At 40.4% G+C, this 14,935-nt stretch overlaps 1 protein-coding gene across 1 annotated transcript in view; it reads right to left on the reverse strand.

The window, feature by feature from the left end:
* CFAP70 (cilia and flagella associated protein 70) overlaps window positions 1–14,935 on the reverse strand; it is a 576,575-nt gene that overhangs the window by 112,988 nt on the left and 448,652 nt on the right. The window contains exon 20 of the mRNA XM_053694219.1: window positions 8,618–8,718. Coding sequence (XP_053550194.1) covers window positions 8,618–8,718 — 101 coding nt within the window. The remainder of the gene's footprint in view (window positions 1–8,617; window positions 8,719–14,935) is intronic.

A 14,935-nucleotide genomic window follows, 5' to 3' on the forward strand; every position in this document is an offset into this window, starting at 1 on the left:
CAAGATAATAACTTAATATCAACGGAATGTAAGGGTTCAAACGGAACCCCCTGAAGAACTGAAAGAACTAAATTGAGACTCCAAGGAGGAGTCAAAGGTTTGTAAACAGGCTTGATTCTAACCAGAGCCTGAACAAAGGCTTGAACATCTGGCACAGCTGCCAGCTTTTTGTGAAGTAATACCGACAAGGCAGAAATCTGTCCCTTCAGGGAACTAGCAGATAATCCTTTGTCCAATCCTTCTTGAAGGAAGGATAGAATCCTAGGAATCTTAACCTTGTCCCAAGGGAATCCTTTAGATTCACACCAACAGATATATTTTTTCCAAATTTTGTGGTAAATCTTTCTAGTCACAGGCTTTCTGGCCTGAACAAGAGTATCGATAACAGAATCTGAGAATCCTCGCTTCGATAAAATCAAGCGTTCAATCTCCAAGCAGTCAGCTGGAGTGAAACCAGATTCGGATGTTCGAACGGACCCTGAACAAGAAGGTCTCGTCTCAAAGGTAGCTTCCAAGGTGGAGCCGATGACATATTCACCAGATCTGCATACCAAGTCCTGCGTGGCCACGCAGGAGCTATCAAGATCACCGACGCCCTCTCCTGCTTGATCCTGGCTATCAGCCTGGGGATGAGAGGAAATGGCGGGAACACATAAGCTAGTTTGAAGGTCCAAGGTGCTACTAGTGCATCCACTAGAGCCGCCTTGGGATCCCTGGATCTGGCCCCGTAGCAAGGAACTTTGAAGTTCTGACGAGAGGCCATCAGATCCATGTCTGGAATGCCCCACAGGTGAGTGACTTGGGCAAAGATTTCCGGATGGAGTTCCCACTCCCCCGGATGCAATGTCTGCCGACTCAGAAAATCCGCTTCCCAATTTTCCACTCCTGGGATGTGGATAGCAGACAGGTGGCAGGAGTGAGACTCCGCCCAAAGAATAATTTTGGTTACTTCTTCCATCGCTAGGGAACTTCTTGTTCCCCCCTGATGGTTGATGTACGCAACAGTCGTCATGTTGTCTGATTGAAACCGTATGAACCTGGTCCTCGCAAGCTGGGGCCAGGCCTGGAGAGCATTGAATATCGCTCTCAGTTCCAGAATATTTATCGGTAGAAGAGATTCTTCCCGAGACCAAAGACCCTGAGCTTTCAGGGATCCCCAGACCGCGCCCCAGCCTATCAGACTGGCGTCGGTCGTGACAATGACCCACTCTGGTCTGTGGAACATCATCCCTTGAGACAGATTGTCCAGGGACAGCCACCAACGGAGTGAGTCTCTGGTCCTCTGATTTACTTGTATCTTCGGAGACAAGTCTGTATAGTCCCCATTCCACTGACTGAGCCTGCACAGTTGTAATGGTCTTAGATGAATGCGCGCAAAAGGAACTATGTCCATCGCCGCCACCATCAAACCGATCACTTCCATGCACTGAGCTATGGAAGGAAGAGGAACGGAATGAAGTATCCGACAAGAGTCCAGAAGCTTTGTTTTTCTGGCCTCTGTTAGAAAGATCCTCATTTCTAAGGAGTCTATAATTGTTCCCAAGAAGGGAACCCTTGTTGACGGGGATAGAGAACTCTTTTCCACGTTCACTTTCCAGCCGTGAGATCTGAGAAAGGCCAGGACAATGTCCGTGTGAGCCTTTGCTTGAGGAAGGGACGACGCTTGAATCAGAATGTCGTCCAGGTAAGGTACTACTGCAATGCCCCTTGGTCTTAGCACCGCTAGAAGGGACCCTAGTACCTTTGTGAAAATCCTTGGAGCAGTGGCTAATCCGAAAGGAAGCGCCACGAACTGGTAATGTTTGTCCAGGAATGCAAACCGTAGGAACCGATGATGTTCCTTGTGGATAGGGATATGTAGATACGCATCCTTTAAATCCACCGTGGTCATGAATTGACCTTCCTGGATGGAAGGAAGGATAGTTCGAATGGTTTCCATCTTGAACGATGGGACCTTGAGAAATTTGTTTAAGATCTTGAGATCTAGGATTGGTCTGAACGTTCCCTCTTTTTTGGGAACTATGAACAGATTGGAGTAGAACCCCATCCCTTGTTCTCTTAATGGAACAGGATGAATCACTCCCATTTTTAACAGGTCTTCTACACAATGTAAGAACGCCTGTCTTTTTATGTGGTCTGAAGACAACTGCGACCTGTGGAACCTCCCCCTTGGGGGAAGTCCCTTGAATTCCAGAAGATAACCCTGGGAGACTATTTCTAGCGCCCAAGGATCCAGAACATCTCTTGCCCAAGCCTGAGCGAAGAGAGAGAGTCTGCCCCCCACCAGATCCGGTCCCGGATCGGGGGCCAATATTTCATGCTGTCTTGGTAGCAGTGGCAGGTTTCTTGGCCTGCTTTCCCTTGTTCCAGCCTTGCATTGGTCTCCAAGCTGGCTTGGCCTGAGAAGTATTACCCTCTTGCTTAGAGGACGTAGCACCTTGGGCTGGTCCGTTTTTACGAAAGGGACGAAAATTAGGTCTATTTTTTGCCTTGAAAGGCCGATCCTGAGGAAGGGCGTGGCCCTTACCCCCAGTGATATCAGAGATAATCTCTTTCAAGTCAGGACCAAACAACGTTTTCCCCTTGAAAGGAATGTTTAGTAGCTTGTTCTTGGAAGACGCATCAGCCGACCAAGATTTCAACCAAAGCGCTCTGCGCGCCACAATAGCAAACCCAGAGTTCTTAGCCGCTAACTTAGCCAATTGCAAAGAGGCGTCTAGAGTGAAAGAATTAGCCAATTTGAGAGCATTGATTCTGTCCATAATCTCCTCATAAGGAGGAGAGTCACTATCGAGCACCTTAAGCAGTTCATCAAACCAGAAATATGCGGCAGTAGTGACAGGGACAATGCATGAAATGGGTTGTAGAAGGTAACCCTGCTGAACAAACATCTTTTTAAGCAAACCTTCTAATTTTTTATCCATAGGATCTTTGAAAGCACAACTATCCTCTATTGGAATAGTGGTGCGTTTGTTTAAAGTAGAAACCGCTCCCTCGACCTTGGGGACTGACTGCCATAAGTCCTTTCTGGGGTCGACCATAGGAAACAATTTTTTAAATATGGGGGGAGGGACGAAAGGAATACCGGGCCTTTCCCATTCTTTATTAACAATGTCCGCCACCCGCTTGGGTATAGGAAAAGCTTCTGGGAGCCCCGGCACCTCTAGGAACTTGTCCATTTTACATAGTTTCTCTGGGATGACTAAATTTTCACAATCATCCAGAGTGGATAATACCTCCTTAAGCAAAATGCGGAGATGTTCCAATTTAAATTTAAATGTAATCACATCAGATTCAGCCTGCTGAGAAATGTTCCCTAAATCAGTAATTTCTCCCTCAGACAAAACCTCCCTGGCCCCCTCAGATTGGGTTAGGGGCCCTTCAGAGATATTAATATCAGCGTCGTCATGCTCTTCAGTAACTAAAACAGAGCAGCCACGCTTACGCTGACAAGGGTTCATTTTGGCTAAAATGTTTTTGACAGAATTATCCATTACAGCCGTTAATTGTTGCATAGTAAGGAGTATTGGCGCGCTAGATGTACTAGGGGCCTCCTGAGTGGGCAAGACTCGTGTAGACGAAGGAGGGAATGATGCAGTACCATGCTTACTCCCCTCACTTGAGGAATCATCTTGGGCATCATTGTCATTATCACATAAATCACATTTATTTAAATGAATAGGAATTCTGGCTTCCCCACATTCAGAACACAGTCTATCTGGTAGTTCAGACATGTTAAACAGGCATAAACTTGATCAGAAAGTACAAAAAACGTTTTAAAATAAAACCGTTACTGTCACTTTAAATTTTAAACTGAACACACTTTATTACTGCAATTGCGAAAAAACATGAAGGAATTGTTCAAAATTCACCAAATTTTCACCACAGCGTCTTAAAGCCTTGAAAATATTGCACACCAATTTTGGAAGCTTTAACCCTTAAAATAACGGAACCGGAGCCGTTTTAAGCTTTAAACCCCTTTACAGTCCCTGGTATCTGCTTTGCTGAGACCCAACCAAACCCAAAGGGGAATACGATACCAAAATGACGCCTTCAGAAGTCTTTTATAAGTATCAGAGCTCCTCTCACATGCGACTGCATGCCATGCCTCTCAAAAACAAGTGCGCAACACCGGCGCGAAAATGAGACTCTGCCTATGCTTGGGGAAAGCCCCTAAAGAATAAGGTGTCTAAAACAGTGCCTGCCGATATTATTATATCAAAATACCCAGATAAAATGATTCCTCAAGGCTAAATATGTGTTAATAATCAATCGATTTAGCCCAGAAAAAGTCTACAGTTTAAATAAGCCCTTGTGAAGCCCTTATTTACAATCGTAATAAACATGGCTTACCGGATCCCATAGGGAAAATGACAGCTTCCAGCATTACATCGTCTTGTTAGAATGTGTCATACCTCAAGCAGCAAGAGACTGCAAACTGTTCCCCCAACTGAAGTTAATTGCTCTCAACAGTCCTGTGTGGAACAGCCATGGATTTTAGTTACGGTTGCTAAAATCATTTTCCTCATACAAACAGAATTCTTCATCTCTTTTCTGTTTCTGAGTAAATAGTACGTACCAGCACTATTTGAAAATAACAAACTCTTGATTGAATAATGAAAAACTACAGTTAAACACTAAAAAACTCTAAGCCATCTCCGTGGAGATGTTGTCTGTACAACGGCAAAGAGAATGACTGGGGTAGGCGGAGCCTAGGAGGGATCATGTGACCAGCTTTGCTGGGCTCTTTGCCATTTCCTGTTGGGGAAGAGAATATCCCACAAGTAAGGATGACGCCGTGGACCGGACACACCTATGTTGGAGAAATATTTGTCCATTTTACACAATTTCAATAGGGTCACAATCATCCAGAGTCGCTAAAACCTCCCTAAGCAATAAGCCCCACTAGATGATATGTCCAAAATGAGTCCTTTATGGTGTCAGAAATGGGAAACATTTTCGTAAAAACAGGAGGGGGAGAGAACGGAATACCTGGTTTATCCCACTCCTTAGTAACAATGTCCGAAATCCTCTTAGGGACCGGAAACACATCAGTGTAAACAGGAACCTCTAAATATTTGTCCATTTTACACAATTTCAATAGGGTCACAATCATCCAGAGTCGCTAAAACCTCCCTAAGCAATAAGCCCCACTAGATGATATGTCCAAAATATCATCTAGTGGGGTCTCCATCTGAAGAGCCTCTTCTAGAGCCTCAAACCAAAAGGCAGCTGCAGTGGTTACCGGAACAATGCAGGCTATAGGTTGGAGAAGAAAACCTTGATGAACAAAAATTTTCTTTAGGAGGCCCTCTAATTTTTTATCCATAGGATCTGAATAAGCGGAGGTGCTCTAGCTTAAATTTAAATGCCGTCATATCTGAATCTGTCTGAGGGAACGTCTTTCCTGAATCAGAAATCTCTCCCTCAGACATCAAATCCCTCATCCCTACTTCAGAACCTTGTGAGGGAATATTGGATACGGCTACTAAAGCGTAAGAAGGCTCAGCATTTGTTCTTAACCCAGAGCTACTGCGCTTCCCTTGCAAACCAGGCAGCTTAGATAAAACCCCTGTGAGGGTAGTATTCATAAGTGAAGCCATATCTTGCAAGGTGAAAGAATTAGACGCACTAGAAGTACTTGCCGTTGCTTGTGCGGGCGTTACTGGTTGTGACACTTGGGGAAAACTAGATGGAAAAACCTGATTTCCTTCTGTCTGAGAATCATCTAATGCCAAACTTTTATAAGTCAAAATATGCTGTTTGCAATTTATAGACATATCAGTACAAGTGGGACACATTCTAAGAGGGGGTTCCACAATGGCTTCTAAACAAATTGAACAATGAGTTTCCTCAGTGTCAGACATGTTTAACAGACTAGTAATAAAGCAAGCAAGCTTGGAAAACACTTTATTTAATGGAAAAAACACAATTTGCAAAAACGGTACTGTGCCTTTAAGAGAAAAAAAAGGCATACACAAACTGCAAAACAGGTTAAAATTGCTTAAATTTTTCTGAAATTTTAACAGTGTACCCACTAAGCTTTAGAAGGATTGCACCACAAGTTAATAAGCAATAAACCCCCAAATGACAAAACCGGATTGAAAAATGTGTAAAACCGGTTAAACACCCCTATAAGCACCTTGCCACAGCTCTGCTGCGGCCCTACCTGCCCTTAGAAACGATAATATGGGGTTAAAGCTTTGAATAGGCCCTCAGAAGATCATCAGGACCTCAGGAGAAGTTGCTTGCTGCTTGTCTGTATAACTGAATGCGCAACTAAGGCGCAAAAATAGGCCACGCCCACCTCACTCGATGTTACTGGGGCCTACTCAAATCTAACAAACTTAGTTTGAAAACCATGTGGGTTATAACAAACCCAAAATAAGCCAAATGACCCCTCAAGCAAACGTCCCATAAACCTAAACGTTACTCCCAGAACACACAAATGTTTGTACCAATTTCATATACACAAACTGAGTGCCCAAAAAGAGTTTTAGCCCTTTATGCAAGCTAGTAAAACCTCTTTCATACTAGGATTACTGCTTACCCTTCCCCTAATGGGGATACTGTCAGCCTTTCTGAGTTAACACAGTCTCTGCAGAAAAATGACTGAACATACCTCATTGCTGTATAGCAAGAACCGTTCCTCACACTGAAGTTTTCCTGTACTCCTCAGCTCATATGGGAACAGCAGTGGACCTTAGTTACAAATGCTAAGATCATCATCCTCCAGGCAGAAATCTTCATCTATGTCCTGCCTGAGAGCAAATAGTACAACACCGCTACCATTTAAAATAACAAACTCTTGATTGAAGATGAAATAAAAACTAACAGTTTAACACCTCTTCTCTTTATTCTTCCTGCTTAGAGCCAGCAAAGAGAATGACTGGGGGGGGTGGAGTTAAGGGGGGAGCTATATAGACAGCTCTGCTGTGGTGCTCTATTTGCTACTTCCTGTCAGGAAGGACAATATCCCACAAGTTAGGATGAATCCGTGGACTCGGTACATCATGCAAAAGAAAGGAAGATATTTTACCTCACAATTACCTCAGCTCAGCAGAGTAAGTCCTGTGTAAAAAATTATACTCAGCTGCTCCCAGCTGCAGGTAAAAAATAAAATGAAGAAATGAACAGCAGCCAATCAGCATCAGCAGTGCTGAGGTCATAAACTCTTTTACTGTGATCTCATGAGATTTGACTTAACTCTCATGAGATTTCATTGTACACTTCCATACACTGAATAGGGAAATAAGATGAGAGTGCACGAGGCTCATCCCTTCAGCTGTCCCAGGACAGACAAACTGATATGCTGCTTAGAAGTCCTTTACAATGGGATGTGGCTACTGAGGAACGTTTGAGGTAAAATATATTTCTTTTTTACATAGAGATGTTGGGGTGATATTTTCTAGTCAGCTTTTTACAGCTATGCTGCATCACTTTCAAGTGTTTAAACATTTGGGTATTATGGCCCTTTAATCAGTTAAAGGAGCAGTAAACACAGTAGACTTGCATAATCAACAAATGCAAGATAACAAGATAATACAATAGCATTTAATCTGAACTTCAAATGAGTAGTAGATTTTTTCTAACAAATTTCAGTTATGTCTATTTCCACTCCCCCTGTACCATGTGATAGCAATCAGCCAATCACAAATGCATATAACTATAGTCTGTGAATTCTTGCACATGCTCAGTAGGAGTTGGTGACTCAAAAAGTGTAAATATAAAAGACTGTGCACATTTTTTTAATGGAAGTAAATTGGAAAGTTGTTTAAAATTACATGCTGTACCTGAATCATGAAAATTTCATTTAAAGTGTCCCTTTAAGTTAATTTTGTTTAGTTTATAAGATAGTTTAGTGCATATTATTTAGTACATATGTGTGTGCATGAGGTGGAGGAGGGCAAATCCAGTCTTTTCCACCATGTTGTTACAGTTGCTAAGGAACATATTCCGAGATGTTAATTCCTCTAAAAATTACTAATTTTCAGAAGTTTCAAGAAAATAGGGGAGGGTTAAATTTAATACCGTACAACATTTTCTCTCAGTTATAATAAAACATAATCTGATATTACTTTACACCTGATTTGTGTCTGAAAGTTAAGACCACCAATAGAAACTTGGCTAATAAATAATTAGCTATCCATGGATCAAATTAAATAGTGGCAACATTACTGGAAATCAAAGAAAAAGGGAACAACCAGCAAAATGTTACAAGTATCCAGGGGCGGAACTACAATTGGTGCAGTAGATGCAGTGGCACCAGGGCCCAAGTGCTTGGGGCCAAATCAGCCAGTCTTTACATAGGTGTGTGCTAAATGTGTACAATCTTAATGCAGGGGAGCCTTTTATTAGTGCAGGGTGTTGATCGATCTATCTATCTATCTCTCTATAATCAAAATCATTATACAGAACATCATGTATGTTATTACTCTTGCTGACCTGGATTTACCTTTGGGGGGGCCTAAAAAACATCTTTGCATCAGGGCCCTCTGTTGAGTAGATCCGCTACAGCAAGTTTCATTGTAAAACTAACTGCTGGTTCCATTCTTGTTCATACACAATAACAATAGCAGTTACCATCCGGGTAGGGGGGGGGGGGGACGACACTTACTTGAGTGATATTATAACGTGATAGAAATTCTGCTGTCTTCATGAAAATGCTGCTAGGTTTAGTTTGGGTAAGTGATGTTGTGATGGAACTGGTACTGGCTTCTGTAATAAGAAATACATTCAATAACATCATAACCCTCAATAGAAGTCAACAAATGATGAAAGCAAATTACCAAGTACTTTTAAACTAATGAATGTGTGGTCTGAAGGTGATTACCACTAGATATAACTGCAATCATATGCAAGAAAACTGCAAATCACACAGTAAGTACTAATTATTCAATTTAAGTTAATACATTTCTCAATCCACAAAGCTAATAAGGGGAATGGAGAATTTAAGCTATGAGGAGAGGTTAGCCAAACTGGGTCTGTTTTCTCTATAAATAAGGTGCTTGAGAGGTGACATGATTACTTTATATACATATATTCAAGGCCCATATACAGAGATTGCAGAAGCTCTGTTTGTTCCAAGAAAAATGTTTGTGACAAGAGATAAGAATTTATGGCTGGAGGAAATGAGATTTAATCTCCAGCAATGTAAATGTTTTTTCACTGTAAGAGCAATCAAATTGTGGAACTCATAAATAGAATTTTAACTATAGATAACCTAATGGTTAGATAACAGTATAGAATATTACATTCAAACATACATTTGTCACCATAATAATGTGTTTATTATTTTATAGGTGTGGTTAGGGTGTGTCCTAGAGCAGAGTAAAATTACATGTGAGATATGCACAGTCTCACATACATATGCATATAAAACAGTGATTTGTACCAAGTCTTGCACATATATACACTACCAGATACATGATTGGACAATCCGATTCACACATGCACACCAAGTAAAGCACAAATGTAAAATGGACACCTATTCACATAGATACAAACACACATAGATACATGCATGCGCAGACAAACACGCGTACACACACAAATCTGTTCCTGTTTATTAACGCTGACCACCTGCTTCTACTTTTTAACATTATATCAAATGCCAAAACTGGATAAGATTGTTTCTTCCAGTTTAGAATTTGAGAGAAAGACAGACACCCCAAGGCAGAACATGCTGTGATCGGAGATGTCATCACAAAATTTTTTGCACGTCTGCAGAAAGAATTGGACACATACAGGAACTGTTAGTGCTTTTGCTTTGCAGCACTGTTCCACATCAGGCTTTTCTCTTCAAACAGAGCTCTACTCTGACTGCACTGTACAAGTTTTCCTTAACACAGTGCAACCAGAGCAAAGAGCTATTTAAAGAGAACAGTCAAATAGGGAACAGCACTGCAAAGTGTCAGAGCATTGATTGGTGACTGGCTCTCACAGATTTTTCCAACAACTCCCCCTAGCCTTTCTCAGTCTGCAAAGCTGTGACTCCAGAATGTAAGGCATTCTTGTGAGCAATACATATTTGTATTACTACATTTTTATCTTATAATTATGTGATGTTAGACTAAGAGAAACACATTTATTGAAGAGACATTTTAAAAACGTAAAAAAAATTATCTGCTGCTAATTTGCAATGCAATGCAATGTTCACCTGCTGCAATATATTATAAAACTTTAAAAATGCTTTATTCTCCAGTTATTCAATACATTGCAGTTGAGCTGGTGCTTTAGTGTAACTGCCTAACTTAAAATATGACCTGCAGAAAAAGTTTTATTAAGAAAAAAATCTCATTGCAAAAAGTGAATATATATATATATATATATATATATATATATATATATATATATATATATATATATATATATATATATATACATGAAACAAACAGGATGCACTCTATGGATTTACCAATTTAATTGTCCAGATGCTTGAGTGTTAACTTTTTGCTTTCAACTTGTTCTTGATGTTAGCGCTTACAAGAACTAATATTTTTTCCCTCCACCTGTAATCTAGGCCAAAATGACAAATAAAGTCTAAATCACCAGGTTAAAAATTGGGAATAGCCATTATAAACTAATGCTATACGCTGATGATGTTTTGCTCTTGTTAAACCTCCTATCGGACATCTTTACCTGCAGTTCAATTTGCTCTTGATGAATGTTCTGCTGTTTACAAAATCAATTTTGCTATTTAAATTTTTTTGCCAATAGCTCTTTCTGTTGCAGATCTTTTGCATATCAGGGAGTCTTTCCAATTTTAAATCCAAAAGAACTCCATCAAGCAATTGGACATGTATCTATCTTTTCACCACATCTTCAAAATTAGCAGACAATTTACTCAATATCAATTTTAGGACTTGTATACAATAGTGCAGAAAACTTTATTTTGTTATAAAGTAGAATCTCTGCAAAAACATAATTTATGTAAGAACTTACCTGATAAATTCATTTCTTTTATATTGGCAAGAGTCCATGAGCTAGTGACATATGGGATATACAATCCTTCCAGGAGGGGCAAAGTTTCCCAAACCTCAAAATGCCTATAAATACACCCCTCACCACACCCACAATTCAGTTTAACGAATAGCCAAGCAGTGGGGTGATAAAGAAAGGAGTAGAAAGCATCAACAAAGGAAATTTGGAAATAATTGTGCTTTATACAAAAAATCATAACCACCATAAAAAGGGTGGGCCTTATGGACTCTTGCCAATATGAAAGAAATTAATTTATCAGGTAAGTTCTTACATAAATTATGTTTTCTTTCATGTAATTGGCAAGAGTCCATGAGCTAGTGACATATGGGATATCAATACCCAAGATGTGGATCTCCACTCAAGAGTCACTAGAGAGGGAGGGAATAAAATAAAAACAGCCATATACCGCTGAAAAAATGAATCCACAACCCAAAAAAATAAGTTTATTTTCATTTTTGAAAGAAAAACACTTAAATCAAAAGCAGAAGAACTGAAACAGCTGCCTGAAGAACTTTTCTACCAAAAACTGCTTCCGAAGAAGCAAATACATAAAAACGGTAGAATTTAGTAAATGTATGAAAAGAGGACCAAGTCGCCGCTTTGCAAATCTGAAGCTTCATTCTTAAAAGCCCACAAAGTGGAGACTGATCTAGTAGAATGAGCTATAATTCTCTGAAGCGGGGCTTGACCCGACTCCAAATAAGCTTGATGAATCAAAAGCTTTAACCAAGAGGCCAAGGAAATAGCAGAGCCCTTCTGACCTTTCCTAGGACCAGAAAATATAATAAATAGACTAGAAGTCTTCCTGAAATTTTTAGTAGCTTCAACATAATATTTCAAAGCTCTCACCACATCCAAAGAATGTAAGGATCTTTCCAAAGGATTCTTAGGATTAGGACACAAGGAAGGGAAAACAATTTCTCTACTAATGTTGTTAGAATTCACAACCTTAGGTAAAAATTCAAATGAAGTCCGCAAAACTGCCTTATCCTGATGAAAATCAGAAAAGGAGATTCACAAGAAAGAGCAGATACCTCAGAAACTCTTCTAGCAGAAGAGATAGCCAAAAGGAACAACAATTTCCAAGAAAGTAGTTTAATGTCCAAAGAATGCATAGGCTCAAATGGAGGAGCCTGTAAAGCCTTCAGAACCAAATTAAGACTCCAAGGAGGAGAAATTGATTTAATGACAGGCTTAATACAAACTAAAGCCTGTACAAAACAGTGTATATCAGGAAGTATAGCAATCTTTCTGTGAAATAAAACAGAAAGAGCAGAGATTTGTCCTTTCAAGGAACTTGCAGACAAACCCTTATCCAAACCATCCTGAAGAAACTGTAATATTCTAGGAATTCTAAAAGAATGCCAGGAGAATTTATGAGAACACCATGAAATGTAAGTCTTCCAAACTCTATAATAAATCTTCCTAGAGACTGATTTACGAGCTTGTAACATAGTATCAATCACTGAGTCAGAGAAACCTCTATGACTTAGTACTAAGCGTTCAATTTCCATACCTTCAAATTTAATGATTTGAGATCCTGAAGGAAAAATGGACCTTGAGAAAGTAGGTCTGGCCGTAACGGAAGTGGCCAAGGCGGGCAACTGGACATCCGAACCAGATCCGCATACCAAAACCTGTGTGGCCATGCTGGCGCTACCAGCAACACAAATGATTGTTCCATGATGATTTTGGAAATCACTCTTGGAAGGAGAACTAGAGGCGGGAAGATGTAAGCAGGATGATAACACCAAGGAAGTATCAGCGCATCCACTGCTTCCGCCTGAACATCCCTGGACCTGGACAGGTATCTGAGAAGTTTCTTATTTAGATGAGAGGCCATGAGATCTATCTCTGGAAGACCCCACATCTGAACAATCTGAGAAAAAACATCTGGATGGAGGGACCACTCCCCTGGATGTAAAGTCTGGCGGCTGAGATAATCCGCTTCCCAATTGTCTACACCTGGGATATGCACCGCAGAGATTAGACAGGAGCTGGATTCCGCCCAAACAAGTATTCAAGATACTTCTTTCATAGCTTGGGGACTGTGAGTCCCACCCTGATGATTGACATATGCCACTGTTGTGATAATGTCTGTCTGAAAACAATGAACGGTTCTCTCTTTAACAAAAGCCAAAACTGAAGAGCTCTGAGAATTGCTCGGAGTTCTAAAATATTTATTGGAAATCTTGCCTCTTGAAATTTCCAAACCCCTTGTGCTGTCAGAGATCCTCAAACAGCTCCCCAAACTGAAAGACTTGCATCTGTTGTGATCACAGTCCAGGTTGGCCGAATAAAAGAAGCCCCTTGAACTAAACGATGGTGATCTATCCAACATGTCAGAGAGTGTCGTATATTGGGATTTAAGGATATTAATTGTGATATCTTTGTATAATCCCGCATCATTGATTCAGCATACAAAGCTGAAGAGGTCTCATGTGAAAACAAGCAAAGGGGATCGCGTCCGATGATGCAGTCATGAGACCTAAAACTTCCATGCACATAGCCACTGAATGGAATGACTGAGACTGAAGGTGCCGACAGGCTGCAACCAATTTTAAATGTCTCTTGTCTGTTAGAGAGAGTCATGGACACTGAATCTATCTGGAAGCCTAAAAAGGTGACCCTTGTCTGAGGAATCAAGAAACTTTTTGGTAAATTGATCCACCAACCATGTTTCCGAAGAAACAACACTAGTTGATTCGTGTGAGATTCTGCAGTACGTAAAGACTGAGCTAGTACCAAGATATCGTCCAAATAAGGAAACACCGCAATACCCTGTTCTCTGATTACAGAGAGTAGGACACCCAGAACCTTTGAAAAGATTCTTGGAGCAGTTGCTAGGCCAAATGGAAGAGCAACAAATTGGTAATGCTTATCTAGAAAAGAGAATCTCAGAAACTGATAATGGTCTGGATGAATCAGAATATGAAGGTATGCATCCTGCAAGTCTATTGTGGACATATAATGTCCTCGCTGAACAAAAGGCAGAATAGTCCTTATAGTCACCATCTTGAAAGTTGGTACTCTTACATAACGATTCAAAATTTTCAGATCCAGAACTGGTCTGAATACATTTTCCTTCTTTGGGACAATGAATAGATTTGAATAAAACCCCAAACCTTGTTCCAGAAGAGGAACTGGCATGATTACCCCTGAAGACTCCAGGTCTGAAACACACTTCAGGAAAGCCTGAGCTTTTACTGGATTTACTGGGATACTTGAGAGAAAAAAATCTTCTCACAGGAGGTCTTACTCTTGAGAGATAATGCTCTGAATCCATTGATTTTTAACAGATTTTATCCAAATATCCTTGAAAAACCTTAATCTGCCCCCTATCAGCTGAGCTGGAATGAGGGCCGCACCTTCATGCGGACTTAGGGGCTGACTTTGGTTTCCTAAAAGGCTTGGATTTATTGAAATTTGAGGAAAGCTTCCAATTGGAGGCAGATTCCTTGGGGGGAGGATTGAGTTATTGTTCCTTATTCTGACGAAAGGAACGAAAACGGTTAGAAGCCTTAGATTTACCCTTAGGTTTTTTATCCTGAGGCAGAAAAACTCCCTTTCCCCCAGTAACAGTTGAAATAATAGAATCCAACTGAGAACCAAATAAATTATTACCTTGGAAGGAAAGAGATAGTAATCTAGATTTAGATGTCATATCACCATTCCAAGATTTAAGCTACAAAGCTCTTCTAGCTAATATAGCTAAAGACATGGATCTAACATCACAAATAAAATGATTAGCATGTTGCAGTAAGCGAATAATGCTAGATATGTCAGAATCCAATTCTTGTTGCGCTAAATTCTCCAACCAGAAAGTTGATGCAGCCGCAACATCAGCCAAAGAAATAGCAGGTCTGAGAAGATGACCTGAATATAAATAGGCCTTCCTTAGATAAGATTCAAGCTTCCTATCTAAAGGATCCTTAAAGGAAGTACTATCTTC

The sequence above is a fragment of the Bombina bombina genome, chromosome 11 (genome assembly GCF_027579735.1).
Source record: "Bombina bombina isolate aBomBom1 chromosome 11, aBomBom1.pri, whole genome shotgun sequence".
Lineage (NCBI taxonomy): Eukaryota > Metazoa > Chordata > Amphibia > Anura > Bombinatoridae > Bombina > Bombina bombina.